This window comes from Elephas maximus, chromosome 1, assembly GCF_024166365.1.
Source record: "Elephas maximus indicus isolate mEleMax1 chromosome 1, mEleMax1 primary haplotype, whole genome shotgun sequence".
Classification (NCBI taxonomy): Eukaryota; Metazoa; Chordata; class Mammalia; order Proboscidea; family Elephantidae; genus Elephas; species Elephas maximus.
The window spans coordinates 102,793,582-102,810,268 of record NC_064819.1 but is presented as its reverse complement, the minus strand read 5'-3'; the positions used below and the strand labels follow the sequence as shown (position 1 = coordinate 102,810,268).

Below are 16,687 nucleotides of genomic sequence, written 5' to 3'. Positions count from 1 at the left end.
TCCACCTGAAGAAAATACCTTCTTTGCTCTTCTTCTGCTCCATAAGAAGCAACTCCTCATCTGTTAAAGTTTTATCATGAGATTGTAGCAATTTAGTCACATATTCCGGCTCCGCTTCTAACTCTAGCTCTCTTGCTATTTCCACCACATCTGCAGTTACATCTTCCATTGACGTCTTGAACCCCTCAAAGTCATCCATGAGGGTTGGAATCAATTTCTTCCAAACTCCTGTTAATGTTGGTATTTTGACTCCCTCCCATGAATCACGAGTGTTCTTAATGGCATCTAGAATGGTGAATACTTTCCAGAAGATTTTCAACTTACTTTGCCCAGATCCATCAGAGGAATCACTATCTATGGCAGCTATAAAAACCTTATGAAATGTGTTTCTTAAATAATAAGACTTCAAAGTCAAAATTACTCCTTGATCCATGGGCTGTATAATGGATGTTGTGTTAGCAGGCATGAAAAAAACATTAATCTCCCTATACATCTCCATCAGAGCTCTTGGGTAACAAGGTGCATTGTCAATGAGCAGTGATATTTTGAAAGGAATCTTTTTTTCTGAGCAGTAGGTCTCAACAGTAGACTTAAAATATTCAGGAAACCATGTAAACAGATGTGCTGTCATCTGGGCTTTGTTGCTCCATTTATAGAACACAGGCAGAGCAGGTTTAGTATAATTCTTAAGGGCCCTAGGATTTTTGGAATGGTAAATGGGTACTGGCTTCAACTTTAAATCACCAGCTGCATTAGCCCCTAACAAGAGAGTCAGCCTGTCCTCTGAAGGTTTGAAGCCAGATATGGACTTCTCCTATCTAGCTATGACAGTTCTAGATGGCATCTTCTTCCAATAGAAGGCTGTTTCGTCTACACTGAAAATCTGTTTAGTGTGGCCCCCTTCATCAGTTATCTCAGCTAGATCTCCTGGATAACTTGCTGCGGCTTCTACATCAGCATCTGCTGCTTCACCGTGCACTTTTATGTTATGGAGACGGCTTCTTTCCTTAAACCTCATGAACCAACCTCGAAGCTTTAAACTTTGTTTCTGCAGCTTCCTCACCTCTCTCGGCCTTCATAGAATTGAAGAAAGCTAGGGCCTTGCTCTGGTTTAGCTTTGGATCAAGGGACTGTTGTGGCTGGTTTGATCTTCTATCCAGACCACTAAAACTTTCTCCATATCAGTAAGAAGGCTGTTTCACTTTCTTATCAGTGTGCGTTTACTGGATTAGCACTTTTAATTTCCTTTAAAAACTTTTCCTTTGCATTCACAACTTGGCTAACTGTTCGGTGCGAGAGGCCTACCTTTCAGCCTATCTTGGCTTTTGACATGCCTTCCCCACTAAGCGTAATCATTTCTAGCTCTTGATTTAAAGTGAGAGGTGTGCGACTCTTCCTTTCACTTGAACACTTAGAGGCCAAACCTTCAATTTGTAAAAAATGCAGTACCTGGGAAGCGCAATAAAGTGAAGTGCAATAAAATGAGGTATGCCTGTATTTAAGTTGTTTTCAGTTTTTCAATATTATAAATAACGTTACATCTAAACACCCTTCTACTTAAGTCTTGGTGTATATCTCTCATATATTCTCAGGAGAAAGTTAGACATGTAGCATAGTTGAGACAACACATACAAAATACTTTTAAAATTCATTATATATGTATTATATATATAAAGGATTGCCAGTGCCATCAGCTGAAGTGATATGCTGTCATTTCCAACCCATACTTGTACCCTCATTTATGTCTTCATTTTATTTATGATGGTATTGGCACACAGAAATTTTTAAAGTTCCTCAACTATCCAACTGTCTTGTCCCTCTGGTTTTGGACTCTAGCATCATGATTATGAAAATCTTAACCATGCCAGTATGTAACTACAAACTAATGTATTCTTTTCCTCCTCTCCTAATTTAAGTCATCTGACAACTTCATCAATCTAGAATTTACTTTGGAGTTTAACGTGAGGTGACACTCCAACTTCTTTCTCAAGTCAACCTGCTATCTGAACACCTTTTGTTGACCAAGCCATTTCTCCTCCACTGATTTGCAAGGTGAATCTGTTCGTACTCTAAGCTATTCTATGCTGGGCCTTTTATTCTGCTCCATTGATCTGTTTATCTAATCTGGGCCGGTTCCACACTGATTAAATGACTGCCTTTTGATTAAGTTTCAAAAATCTGGTGGTGCTGGTTCCCTATTATTCTTTCTCTTTTTCAAGCTCTCTTGGCTATTCTTGTCTACGTATTGTTCTAGATGATCAAAGATCCCTCTATCCGATTAGAAAAAAAGAGGCCATCGGACTCTGCACCCATTTTATAGATTAATTCAGACAAGACTGACATCTTTATGATATCCAGTCCTTACACTGGGAATGTGGTTTAACTCTCCATCTATTCTAGCCTGCATTTATGCCTCTAAGAAAGTTTTATAGTTTCCTTCAAATGGGCCTATTAAAAATTATTTCTCGGTTTTGTTTATTTTTATTGCTCTAGTGAATGGGGCTTCTTTCATTTTATTTTATGAGAAAGCTCCATTGATTTTTATACATTTATTTTGTGACCAGCCACCTTATTGAACTCATCTACTAGGGCTGGTAGTTCTTCAGTTGATTCATTTGTGTTTTTTGGTTAGACAATTACAATGCCTGAGAGCAATGATGATTTTTGTCTCCCCTTTCCAGTAGTTACATCTTTTATTTATGTTTTTTAAAGTACATTGGCTATATTTTCCACAACAATACTAAATAATAGTGGTCAGAGCAGGCATCTTTATCTTATTACTCACTTTAATGGGTATGTCTCTAGTCGCTCACCAATAAGTACGATGTTGGTGTTTGAAGCTCATATTCATTACCATATTAATAAAATATTCTTCTGTTCCTACTTCTTAAAAGTCAAATATAAATGAGGAGTTTTTATGAAATGCCCTCTTAATATTTATCAATATAATAATAGAGTGGCTTAAGAAAAAGCTTTCACTTTTTGCTGTCCCGTATTATAAGAGATTTTTTAATCCAAAAAAACCCAGTGCCGTCAAGTCGATTCCGACTCATAGCGACCCTATATCATTAATATCATTCTTATATTCTCCCATGTGCTCCTACTCAGCCAAGACTTGTGATTATACTTTTTTTGAATGTCATTTTTTAATGCTACACTGAATTCATCTTACTTGTATTTTAGTTAGGACACTGGCATTAACATTGAACTCAGCTTCATGGATATACTTCTAAGAATCAGTTATGCAATTATAAAGGGCAAAATGCGGGGCAAAAACAGGGACGTTTTGCTTAGTTTCACGGGTTGCTGATCATACCCAGCTTCAGTTTCTTGGCCAATGCATCAATCTGAATGGTGGGATCGGATCCCATGGACAGGAAACATATTAAGGGTGTTCGTACATCGCTTTCTTCCCAAGTTTTCTCCAGATTTAAGATAACTGGTTCTGTGTATTTCTCTTCCAGAGAATCTGCGATGTATTTTCTTGCTTGAAAAACAGTACGATCTGGGCACCAAGACCTAGAAATGAATACAAGTCAGAGGAAATAAATTCACTGTGTTCATTTTTTAATTCAATTTAATTCTAAACACTTATAAGCACATATTTCAATTAGCAAAAGGACAACAAGCTAATTGTCCCTTATGCAGATCAGTGTGAGAGGAATGTCAAGGTTTTCTATCCCTAACAACAACAACAAAAAACCAAACCCAGTGTCATCGAGTCGATTCTGACTCATAGCAATCCTACAGGACAGAGTAGAACTGCCCCATAGAGTTTCCAAGGAGCGTCTGGTAGATGTGAACTGCTGACCTTTTGGTTAGCAGCCATAGCACTTCACCACTATGTCACAGGGCTTCCTTTCTATCCCTGGATGAGTCTAAATTTAATCGTGTGGTTTTGGTGCTAGGCAGTGGTGAGGAGTAGGGCAGAGCCAGTAACAACACTGTCTGTTGTAGATCTGAAGGAGAACTTAGAAGTCAGCTGATCCAAGTGTCTCATTTTCAGAAGAAGCAACTACTTGGAAACTTTAGTTGTTTTTTTTTTTTTAAATCAATGATTACGCCGTAGGTGCTGAGGCTAACAGCTTCAGGTAAGCAGTTACTCATTTAAACTAATCATATACACAGGAGCACATTCATTCTTGACAAATACTGATTGTCTACTACACATCTGACTCTGATCTAGGTGCTGGGGATTCAGCCGGAATCCAAGGGAAGCATCCTCCACCAACTCCAGTACACGACCAAGGCCAACCTGCTGTGCACTCTGAAGCTCTGAAGTTTTAAGTGGAAGAATCAACGTGTCAAAGGTGTCAAAAGTAAGTTGATAACCACTTCACACCCACTAGAATGGCTACTATCAGAAAGATGGAAAATAACAAGTGTTGGCAAGTATTGCTGGTGGGAACGTGCAATGGTCCAGCTGCTGTGGAAAACTGTTTGGTGGTTCCTGAAGAAGTTAAACACAGAACTACCATGTTGCTGTTAGATCGTTTTCAACTCACGGCCCAGCGATTCCACTCCTGGGTATATACCTGAAAGGCTTGAAAGCAGGGACTCAAACAGATCCTTGTACACTAATGTTCACTGTAGCACTACATAACAATAGTCAAAAGGTGGAAACAACACAAGCGCCCGTCAACAGATGAATGGGTAGGCAAAATGTGACATATCGATATGGCGGGATATTATCGGCCACAAGGAGAAATGACGTCCTGATACATGCTATGACAAGGATGAATCTTGAAAACATGTTGCGTGAAATAAGTCAGACATAAAAGGACAAATATTGTATGATCCCACTTACGTGAAATGTCTAGAATAGGCAAATCCACTGAGACGAAAGAAGACTAGTGGTTATCAGGGGCTGGAGGAAGTAGGGCGTAAGGGGTTATTGCTTAAAGGGGGCTAAGTTTCTGGTTGGGGTGATGAAAAGTTTTTGGAAGTGGATAGGTACGATGGCTTCACAACATGGTGAATGTAATTAATGTCAGTGAATCTGTACACTTAAAAATGTTTATAACGGCAACTTTTTTGTTTATACATATCGTACCATAATGTTTTTAAAAGTTGATTTAATTGACTTAATACCATTTGTGTACTGTATATTATATTATATTATATTATATTATATTATATTATATTATATTATATTATATTATATTATATTATATTATATTATATTATATTATATTATATTATATTATATTATATTATATTATATTATATTATATTATATTATATTATATTATATTATATTATATTATATTATATTATATTATATTATATTATATTATATTATATTATATTATATTATATTATATTAGGTTCTACACAAACAGACACATTAAATAAATATCATTTGACATTTGATAATTTAGGTCACAGACAAGCTCTTCAGATTTTTTTTTTTTTTTTGGCCAGAGGATTACACTATTTATTTGACATAGATCCAATTTTCAAATGATGATTAAAAGATAGTTGCATCTATTCCAACAAAAGCAAGTAGCCTTTTCACATACTGTACATCCTGAGGTCAGTATTGCTGACCACTCTGGTCACTCTTTAAGGGGGACAACGTCCAGGAAACAACTTTTTCTAAGAAGTGAAAGCTCAGGAATGTAACATTAAGAAAGACAGAGACTGCTCCAAAATAACCGACAACATTGTGTGATTCTTTTGGTGGCCTCATCTCCCCCTAACTCTACCCTTCCTCCTTACACTCCAATCACACACACACACACACCCCACACACACACACATCTCAACGGCTCGTCCAATATAAAAGTCCTCTTTGAGCTACTAGACACTGAGAAAATGTGAAAAGTGAGAAGGAAGAGGAATGTTCCCTGTTAACATCAACTTCAGCCTTTTCCTTCTATTTTAATGGCCAAAATAGCATTTATACATGGCAATAGTGCAATACTCTCACTCCTCTTTTATCACTGAGGTTCTAAAGACCAGGTCATTACGCTAAAATCAGTGTTATGCAAAAACAGAGGACAACCACATCACATCACAAAACGGGGGATGACTATATCATTACGTAACTTCCGAATTACATCACTACATAACTACCAAATTACAACATTACATAACTGCCAAATTACATCATTACATCACCACCAAATACATCATTACGTAAGTGCTAAATTATATCAGTACATAACTACCAAGCCACTGAGAATCACGGCCCAGCTAAGTTAACACAAAACCTTAACCATCACAGCCAGCATTACTCTCACCTCGCACCTCAGCATTTGTGACTGCCAGATGTACATCATTAATGTGCAAAATAGTCAGACAGTAGATTTTTTACTATTGTCATAAATGTGAAATGTCAGATAACAAGACAGGCAATAAGGGAGGAGTAGGTATATTCTTGTTTTTTTTGCAGATGAAATTCAGTTTTAGCTTAGAAACTAATTGCCTTGTGAGTTTGTGAGGTCTGTTCGTAGTGGTTAAGCGCTTGGCTGTTAACCAAAGGGTTGGCAGTTTGAATCCAACAGGCGCTCCTTGGAAACCTTACGGGGCAGTTCCACTCTGTCCTATAGGGTCGCTATGAGTCTGAATCAACTCTATGACAGCTGTGTGTATGTGTGTGTGTGTTTTTTCCTTAAGAAGTAAATTCAACAATAGGAGATTTTCTCAATGCTAAATGATGACTAAAGTGAATAATAAAAATGTATTTTTCACTTTTTTTCCTAAAAGCACCATCATTAATACATTGTCAAAACATACCATTCCCTACCACTGAAACTATTTCATTTTACTTGTTAAGGAATAAAGAACTGTCATCCAAATCCACAATTTAGAAGCCCATACACTTTTTATAAGAACTGCGGGGACATCCTGAAGTAAACTCATTGAAGTAAGATCTGTATTTTACCAACACAATGACTGATGCTTCTAGGTCTGCTGTTACCTAGTCTCACCTGATCAGTAAAAGTTTGCGGCAGGTATCTAGCGAATCATTGTATCCATCAGGGATAATTTCCTCCTCTGGAGCATCTTTGTCAAACCAGCTTTTCCACCCCTTCTCATTACGAGATATCTAAAAGAAACAAGCCAATTAGCAAGCCATAGGAACATATGTGATTGGAATATATTGGAGAGAGTTCTGAGCAACCTTAAGAGGTCGTTCAGTACAAGTAGGTAATTTTTCAGGCATAATAACACAGTTTCAATTTTTCTTCAGAATCAACGACTTAGTGTGGCTATTAGTATTCCCTTGCCGATTTCCCAAGGTTTCCTACATTATTTACTAAAATTAGGATCACATATAAATTAAAGCAAATGGTTGGGGAGGAAAAAACAGACGAGGGTTTCTCAGCCTCAGTACTACCAACACTTTGGACCAAGTAAGTCTTTGTTGTGGGGGCTGTCCTGTGCAGAGCCCTGGTGGTGCAGTGTTTAAGAGCTATGGCTGCTAACCAAAAGGTCAGCAGTTTGAATCCACCAGCCAACCACTGGAAACCCTATGGGGCAGTTCTACCCTGTTCAATAAGGTCTCTATGAGTTGGAATCAACTCTGCAGCAACAGTTTGGTCCTGTGTAGTGTAGGATTCTTAGCCACATCCCTACCTACTAACCACTAGATGTCAATAACAAGCCCCACCCCCAAGACATGACAAAAAACTGCCTCCAGGCATTACAGAATGTCCCCTGGGAGGGGGTACAAAATCACCCTTTGGTTGAAAACCCCTGACACAGACCACCCTGATAACCAAATGGTTAACTGCTAACTCAGCTGGTATCCATTTGGTGCTAACTGAGGTTGGAGGCTCGAGTCCACCCAGAGGCATCTCTGAGGAAAGGCCTGGTGATCTAGTTCTGAAAAATTAACCACTGAAAACCTATGGAGCACAGTTCTGCTCTGACACACATGGGGTCTCCATGAGTCAGAATTGACTCAAAGGCAACTGGTACTGGTTACTTAAAATAGTGGTTTATGACAAAATCAGAACTTTTATCCCAGCGATCCTCATGACTTGAGACCTTAAATCTAAGGATGGAAGCAGTGTCTCCAAAAGGTGGTCTCAAACACCTATGCTTTCAGAGGCACGGGGAGAACTGTAAGTTTGCAGAGGCATTAAAAGGTACTCCCTGAACAGAGAAGAAAATATTCTTTGATGGTTACGAGAGGGGGGAGGGAGGGAGGGAGGGAAGGAGGGAGCCGGGTATTCACTAATTAGATAGTAGGTAAGCTTTATTTTAGGTGGAGGGAAAGACAACACACAATACAGGAGAGGTCAACACAACTGGACTAAGCCAAAAGCAAAGAAGTTTCCTGAATAAACTGAATGCTTCGAAGGCCAGCAGAGCAGGGGCAGGGGTTTGAGGACCACAGTTTCAGGGGACATCTAAGTCAACTGGCATAATAAAATCTATTAAGAAAACATTCTGCATCCCACTTTGGGGAGTGGCGTCTGGGGTCTTAAATGCTAGCAAGCGGCCATCTAAGATGCATCAATTGGTCTCAATCCACCTGGTGCAAAGGAGAATGAAGAACACCAAAGACAAAGGGTATTATGACCCCAAGAGACAGAAAGGGCCACATAAACCAGAGACTGCATCAGCCTGAGACCAGAAGAACTAGATGGTGCCCAGGTACAACCGATGACTGCCCTGACAGAGAACACAACAGAGAACCCCTGAGGGAGCAGGAGAGCAGTGGGATGCAGACCCCAAATTCTCATAAAAAGACCAGACTTGCTGGTCCAACTGAGACCAGAAGGACCCCAGAGGTCATGGTCCCCAGACCTTCTGTTAGCCCAAGACAGGAGGAACCATTCCCAAAGCCAACTCTTCAGACAGCACTTGGACTGGACTATGGGATGGAAAATGATACTGGTGAACACGAGCTTCTTGGATCAAGTAGACACATGAGACTATGTTGGCATCTCCTGTCTGAAGGGGAGATGAGGGGGCAGAGGGGTCCAGAAGCTGGCCGAATGGGCACGAAAATAGAGAGTAGGGGGAAGGAGTGTGCTGTCTCTTTAGGGGGAGAGCAATTAGGAGTATACGGCAAGGTGTATATTAATTTTGTATGAGAGACTAACTTGATTTGTAAACTTTCACTGAAAGCACAATGAAAATTCATTAATAAAAAAATTTACATACAGTAAAAAAGTGCTCCCTGGAGCCCAAACACTGCCAAAACTGATTACAGAAACTAGAGATTAGTGAGCTCGACACTGCTCTTCACCAACAATCAGGCTGGATTATTTAGACAGTGTTTGTAAGCACTTTCTGTAACTCCATGGAAAGCACTAATAGCAAATAACAAATGCTTACACAGCAGATACCATGTGCCAGGCCTAAGGATTATACTTTTACTTCTATTATTCCCATTTTCCAGACAAGAAAACTGAGGCATAAATACCTGCCCAAAGTCACCCATCATGTGAACAATTCATCGTGTGAAATACATTAACAGGGCCCCATGGTTAGGATACAGACAGGTGAGAATGAATAACAAAAGTCATTCTGTAACTCAGTTGCTCTAGCTTTGTCCCTAGGGCTCTAAAAGAGGGAGGTGGCGTGTTTTGAAAGTGCCAGCTTCCTCCTGAGATCACAGTGGCTCTCCCTGGTTGGCTACCCTCAAAGAGTCTGTCTGCATGTTACTGGGAGGATCTGGGGGCTGCTGCAACGGGACCCAAATGAACTCGTCCCTGTGTACTGCTACCCACAGCGCCCCCTGCAGGTCCCCTGCAGGCCAAAGGCCAGAGAGAAGGAGGCACAAGAAGAGAGGGTGTTTATTCTCAGCCTACTGGCCTTCCACCTGTTAACTTTGGCTTTACCACAATAGAGCTTCTGGGGTAAGCAGCGTCTGTGATGGGCAATGGTGTGACTTCCAGCCCCTTGTAGTCCACCTCCATTTCCTGCCCCCTTTCCTGACCTTCACCTGTGAGCACAAACCACTTCCAGGTATTAAACAATTTGGACTCAGAGGCCAAGGCCAGGGCAGCTGCTGTTTGAGGTTATTGTTACCATTCCTGAAACCAACTCAGCTGGGAGATTGATCTTCTACTTCCTCCCTTCCTTCCCGCCAGTGAGCCAAACTGACCGCCACCTGATGGCAGGTCACCACTGAACTTCTGTGACCTTCCTGAGAACTGGCCCCCACCCTCACTTCTGGCCCTCCAATGGTGTAAGGGGAGTTGAAGAGAAATAAATCATGATGCCATGGAAAGAACATGAGATCAAATTACAGCTCCCCCATTATCGGCTATACGGCTTTGAGCAAGTACTTAACCACTGAATCTCAGTTTTCTCATCTACAAAATGGGGACAATGGTATTTCCCCTGCAGGGTTATTGCAAAGTACCTATCCCATAGTAAGAAACAGTAGCTAACAGATCCTATACACAGACCCATAAAATCTAATTGATAGAGGCAAACAATAATACATATCCCTACATTAATATCCACCACTCATCTGTCAGTCTGTTGTACTGTGGTGGCTTATATGTTGCTGTGATGCTGGAAGCTATGCCCATTGGCATTTCAAATACCAGCAGGGTCATCCATGGTGGGCAGGCTTCAGGGGAACTTCCAGACTAAGACAGACTAGGAAGAAAGGCCTGGGAATCTACTTTTAAAAATCAATGGACCTCAGAGCACTTAAAGAGCCACAGCACCTTAAACTCACACTATTGGCTTCACTCCTTTGGGTGCAGGAATGGTTGCCAGGAGGCCCCAATTAAAATGGCCCGGGTCTGTCTGCATTTACAGATCTGTACTTTTAACCAGTCCTTTATTACCTGATTCATAATTTCTGCAAATTGTGGAAGTTTACTCAGCTCCACAAGATTCAGCCAGGTCATATCAAGGATCCAGCGAAACGGTTTGGGAGGACAGGCTTTCAGATCTAGGGCTGCTCCCCCTGTGGAAGAGTGCCAAGCAGTGTGAATCAGGACAGCCTGTACTTTGTTTTCAGAAATTTATTTTTCAAATAATAAAAGTGAGATGACCATATTACAGAAAATGTAGGAAAACTGGGGGAAAAATCATATTACAGAAAATGTGGTTATCTTTTCAGTACATTTCCTTCAAGTCTTAGTGTTTTATTTTACTGATTTATATCATTTTATAAAATGCAGATAGTAACTCCTTGACAGTTTTTCCTGCAAAGAATTTTTCTTAGATGGTTGCAACTGCTTGCCTTTTTATTTTTTTCAGCTATCAGAAATTTAAGATTGTTTCATCAATGAATAAGCTGATCTTTTCATGCGTGATTTTTAAAATCACTTCTTAAATTAGTCACCACCCTCCCAGAAGTTTGATATATTTTTAACTTCTATATTTTCAACCAGGTTAGATAGAGAGATGAGGATGGATGGGTAGATGGGTGGGTGGGCAGGAGGACAGGTGGATGGGTAGGTGGGTGGATGGATGGGACAGATGGGAGGATGGATGGACAGACTAACAGATAGTTATTTAATACATCTATGGGTTTTTTTCACGGTAGCTAATATTTAAGTCACTTATCCATTCATTTATTCAACAAATATTGAGTACCCACCATGTATCCAGCATGATCCAGGCAGAGAATACCAGAAGGATGTTTACCTGTATTTTATTGACTATGCAAAGGCATTGGACTCTGTGGATCATAACAAATTATGGATAACATTGTGAATAATGGGAATTCCAGAACACTTAATTGTGCTCATGAGGAACCTGTACATAGATCAAGTGGCAGTTGTTCAGACAGAACAAGGGGATACTGATTGGTTTAAAGTCAAGAAAGGTGTGTGTCAGAGTTGTATTCTTTCACCGTACCTATTCAATCTGCATGCTGGCAAATAATCCAAGAAGCTGGACTATATGAAGAAGAATAGGGCATCAGGACTGGCGGAAGACTTATTAACAACCTGTGTTATGCAGATGACACAACCTTGCTTGCTGGAAGTGAAGAGGACTTGAAGCACTTACTAACGAAGATCAAAGACCACAGCCTTCAGTATGGATTGCACCTCAATATAAAGAAAACAAAAATCCTCACAACTGGACCAATGAGCACCATCATGATACATGGAGAAAAGATTGAAGTTATCAAGGACTTCATTTTACTTGGATCCACAACAACAGCCATGGAAGCGGCAGTCAAGAAATCAAAAGACGCATTGCATTGGGTAAATCTGCTGCAAAGGACCTCTTTAAAGTGTTGAAGAGCAAAGATGTCACCTTGAAGATTAAGGTGCGCCTGGCCCAAGCCATGGTATTTTCAGTCACATCATATGCATGTGAAAGCTGGACAATGAATAAGGAAGACAGAAGAAGAACTGACGCCTTTGAATTGTGGTGTTGGTGAAGAATATTGAATATACCATGGACTGCCAGAAGAACGAACAAATCTGTCTTAGAAGAAGTACAACCAGAATGCTCCTTAGAAGCAAGGATGGAGAGACTGCGTCTTACATACTTTGGATATGTTGTCAGGAGAGATCAGTCCCTGGAGAAGGACATGATGCTTGGCAGAGTACAGGGTCAGGGGAAAAGAGGAAGACCCTCAGTGAGGTGGATTGACACAGTGGCTGCAACAATGAGCTCAAGCATGACAACGATTGTGAGGATGGCTCAGGACCAGGCAGTGGTAAATTCTGTTGTGCATAGTGTCGCCATGAGTCGGAACTGACTCGACGGCACCTAACAACAACAACAACCAGACTGGTTGCTGTGAAGGTGAAATAATGTATGTAGAAAGCTTAGAACAGTCTTGGCCCACAGCGAGAGCTATGTCAGCATTAGCTGCTATTTCGGCATTAACTCCAACTCCTCCTACTTTGAAAAGTCTCGGTCCAGTCCAACCTGGAAGGCAAGAGCTGTCCCCCTAAGGTATCTTGTTGCCTATGTCTAAAAGAAAGATAATGTCTTTCTAAAATAACCAGGCAGGGAAAACAGGCACATCACTCCATAATGCAGGATTGCCCCCGGTGTCCATTTCATTTTCAAAGTGCCCTGACATTCTTGGCTGAAGGATGAAGTCAAAGGCACCTCACAAATATTGCAGAAAAGAAGTAGTAATTGATACATAGGGACTGTCACTCCTGGGAAATCAAATATTTCTGCTATGATACGTCTCTTTTGTCCTTTCCCCTAAGTATTGAGTTCAAAATGATAAAACGTTATCTATGATCTTGGAGCCATATTTGTTAAGTTTGTAAAAAAAAAAAAGTCACACCATCTTTTAAAAAATAATTCTGTCAAAAAGTAAGCCTGTTCAAAACTAATATAACTGTATAATAAACCAATTTTGTTTTAAAAGCTCTTTTACTGCTGAGCTGATTGTATGTCTATCAATCGACCTATCACACAAATCTCAGATTAATCTTCCTAATGCACTGCTCTGTTCATGCCACATGCCTGCTCATAAAACACTCGATGGCTCCCTATTGCCAGCAAAATTAAATCCAAACCTTTCACTAGTGATCCTAATTTTGTACAGTTGAGTTCTCCCTGACTCTCCAGCTTTGTGATCCAAATGGGTGGCAAATATGCTCACACCGCAACCCAGACATGTAACCTTATTTTTCTATAACAAATCTAAACCTCCTCACAAATTCCTCTGCACTGGGCTGCCGTGTTTCTCAATCACCTCTTATTTACATACTCTCTTTCAAAGACCCCGGTTACTGTCAGGTAATAGCTCTGGGTTTGGTTGTATTTGCCGGACATGGGGGTTGGGGGGTGAGGTGAGCCGGGAGGAGTTATATCTTGATGGGGCATAGACCTCAGATCTACACGCTGCCCTTTAGTCTCTACTTGTCTCAGTCACAGGCTGGGGTCCCTGTACTGCACCCTCTGAGCTACAACAAACCCTGTTTGACATGCTGCTGTCCACAGCCCGAACACCTGGCTCTGGCCCTTTGTCTCCAGTTCCAAAGCCCCCTGGCCCTGCAGCCTCTTAGTTCAAGCCCCAGGCCTCTGCTATGCACTGGCCCTCTCAACATTTCCACGTGGCCTCCCTCCTACTTGCCAAACTCCAGGCTCATCCATCTAGCCACTCCCCTCCATCTGTGCTGCAATGCTGCTTCCATGCTTTGTTGGGCAGAATGCAGGGGCATCTCCTACCTGGATGTTTCTCCAGCAACCCCCTCCCGAGGTTCAGCCACAGGAATGCATTTCCTGTGGTTGGGAAGATTCCTTGAACAACAGACTTCCTTGAACCTCTGTCTTCCAATCCTACACGTCTACCATGTTAGTCCTCCTAAAGAACCACACTGATCATGTCACTGCCTTGCTTGATACCCTGCAATAACTCCTTGCTTCTTAACAAATCAACAAAATACTTCCTTTAGGAATCAAGGCTCTCCATAGTATGTCACCAATTGACATGTCCAGCCCTTCTTCCCATTAGTCCACCATATGGGCCTTTCACTCCTACTGTCTTAGTTAGAAGATTTCAAAGGGCAGCTTGAGAAGACAAAGTAAAGTATTTTGATGACAAGGGCAAAGACCTGAAGACAGAAAATCAAAAGGGAAGAACACACTCAGCATTTCTCAAGCTGAAAGAACTGAAGAAAAAAATTCAAGCCCCAAGTTGCAATAGTGAAGGATTCTACGGGGAAAATATTAAACGACGCAGGGAGCATCAAAAGAAAATGGAAGGAATATACAGAGTCATTATAACAAAAAGAGTCAATCGATGTTCAACCATTTCAGGAGATAACATATGATCAGGAACCAATGGTACTGAAGGAAGAAGTCCGAGCTGCACTGAAGGCATTGGCGAAAAACAAGGCTTCGGGTATTGACAGAATACCAATTGAGATGTTTCAACAAATGGATGCAGAGCTGGAAAGTGCTCGTTTGTCTATGCCAAGAAGTTTGGAAGACAGCTACCTGGCCAACCGACTGGAAGAGATCCATATTTATGACTTTTCTCAAGAAAAGTGATCCAACCAAATGCAAACATATTAAACAATATAATTAACATCACACGCAAGCAAAATTTTGCTGAAGATCATTCAAAAGTGGGTGCAGCAGTACATCAACAGGGAACTGCCAGAAATTTAAGCCAGATTCAGAAGTGGATGTGGAACCAGGAATATCATTGCTGATGTCAGATGGACCCTGGCTGAAAGCAGAGAATATCATAAAGATGTTTACTTGTGTTTTATTGACTATGCAAAGGCATTTGACCGTGTGCATCTTAACAAATTATGGGTAACATTTCAGAGAATGGGAATCTCAGAATACTTAATTGTGCTCATGAGGAATCTGTACATGGATCAAGAGGCAGTCGTTTGAACTGAACAAGGGGATACTGCATAGTTAAAGTCAGGAAAGATATGCGTCAGGGTTGTATCCTTTCACCATAACTATTCAATCTGTTTGCTCAGCAAATAATCTGAGAAGCTGGACTATATGAAGAAGAACTGGGCATCAGGATTAGAGGAAGACCATTAACAAACTGACACAACCTTGCTTACTGAAAGTGAAGAGGACCTGAAGCACTTACTGATGAAGACCAAAGACCACAGCCTTTAATATGGATTACACCTCAATATAAAGAAAACAAAAATCCTCACAAATGGACCAATAAGCAACATCACGATAAACAGAAAAGACTGAGGTTGTCAAGGATTTCATTTTACTTGGATCCACAATCAACACCAATGGAAGCGGCAGCCAAGAAATCAAAAGACACATTGCATTGGGCAAATCTACTGCAAAAGAACTCTTTGAGGTGTTAAAAAAAAAAAAAAAAAAAAAACAAAGATGTCACCTTGAAGACTAAGGTGTGCCTGAACCAAGCCATGGTGTTTTCAATCATTTCATACGCATGTGAAAGCTGGATGACGGATAAAGAAGATCAAAGAATTGACACCTTTGAATTGTGGTGTTGGCGAAGAATATTGACTATACCATGGACTGCCAAGAGAACAAAAAAATCTGTCTTGGAAGAAGTACAAGACAGAATGCTCCTTAGAAGCAAGGACTACGCCTCACATACTTTGGACGTTATCAGGAGGGATCAGTCCTGGAGAAGGACATCATGCTTGGTAAAGCAGATGGTCAGTGAAAAAAAGGAAGACCCTCAATGAGATGGATTGACACAGTGGCTGTAACAATGGGCTCAAGCATAGGAGCAATGGTGAGTATGGCGCAGGACCGGGTAGTGTTTCATCATTCTGTTGTGCATAGAGTCGTTATGAGTCAGAATCGACTCAACAGCACCTAACAACAACAAAAGTTCTGTCTGAGCATGGAATGTGTTCCTCATACCTTTCAGGGTCCATTTCAAATGCCACTTTCTTTTTTTAGGGAGGAGGCAGTAAATGTTTTATTAAACTATATACAAAGAGCAAAGAACACAAGAAAGAAACTGCGACATTTTTACCATGTATCAGATAATCCCTAACACTCATGACTTAACCCACAAAGGTATGTTTCCAAGAAGCTTTTCTTGATCTCCCCATGCATATGTAATCTCTTCCTCCTTTTAGAGCTAAAGAAAGAAGCTTTGTTTTTAGCATTCTTATAACACTTAGGTTATTCTGCTTTGTTTTATTGTTATTTTTAAAATAATCTTTACCCTCATTATGTGGCTGTTTTTCTTTTCAAGCAATGTCTGCTTCATCCTTCTATTTCCAACACTAGCATGGTGGATTTACATAGTATGTGCTCAAAAAATATTTGTTTAACTTAATTGACTTGAATATACCATTCTTTGGTC

At 40.5% G+C, this 16,687-nt stretch overlaps 1 protein-coding gene across 1 annotated transcript in view; it reads right to left on the bottom strand.

The window, feature by feature from the left end:
- DNAH8 (dynein axonemal heavy chain 8) overlaps positions 1-16,687 on the bottom strand; it is a 367,281-nt gene that overhangs the window by 72,651 nt on the left and 277,943 nt on the right. The window contains exons 80-82 of the mRNA XM_049891307.1: positions 10,767-10,888; positions 6,936-7,054; positions 3,317-3,519 (exon numbers count right to left, since the gene is read on the bottom strand). Coding sequence (XP_049747264.1) covers positions 3,317-3,519; positions 6,936-7,054; positions 10,767-10,888 — 444 coding nt within the window. The remainder of the gene's footprint in view (positions 1-3,316; positions 3,520-6,935; positions 7,055-10,766; positions 10,889-16,687) is intronic.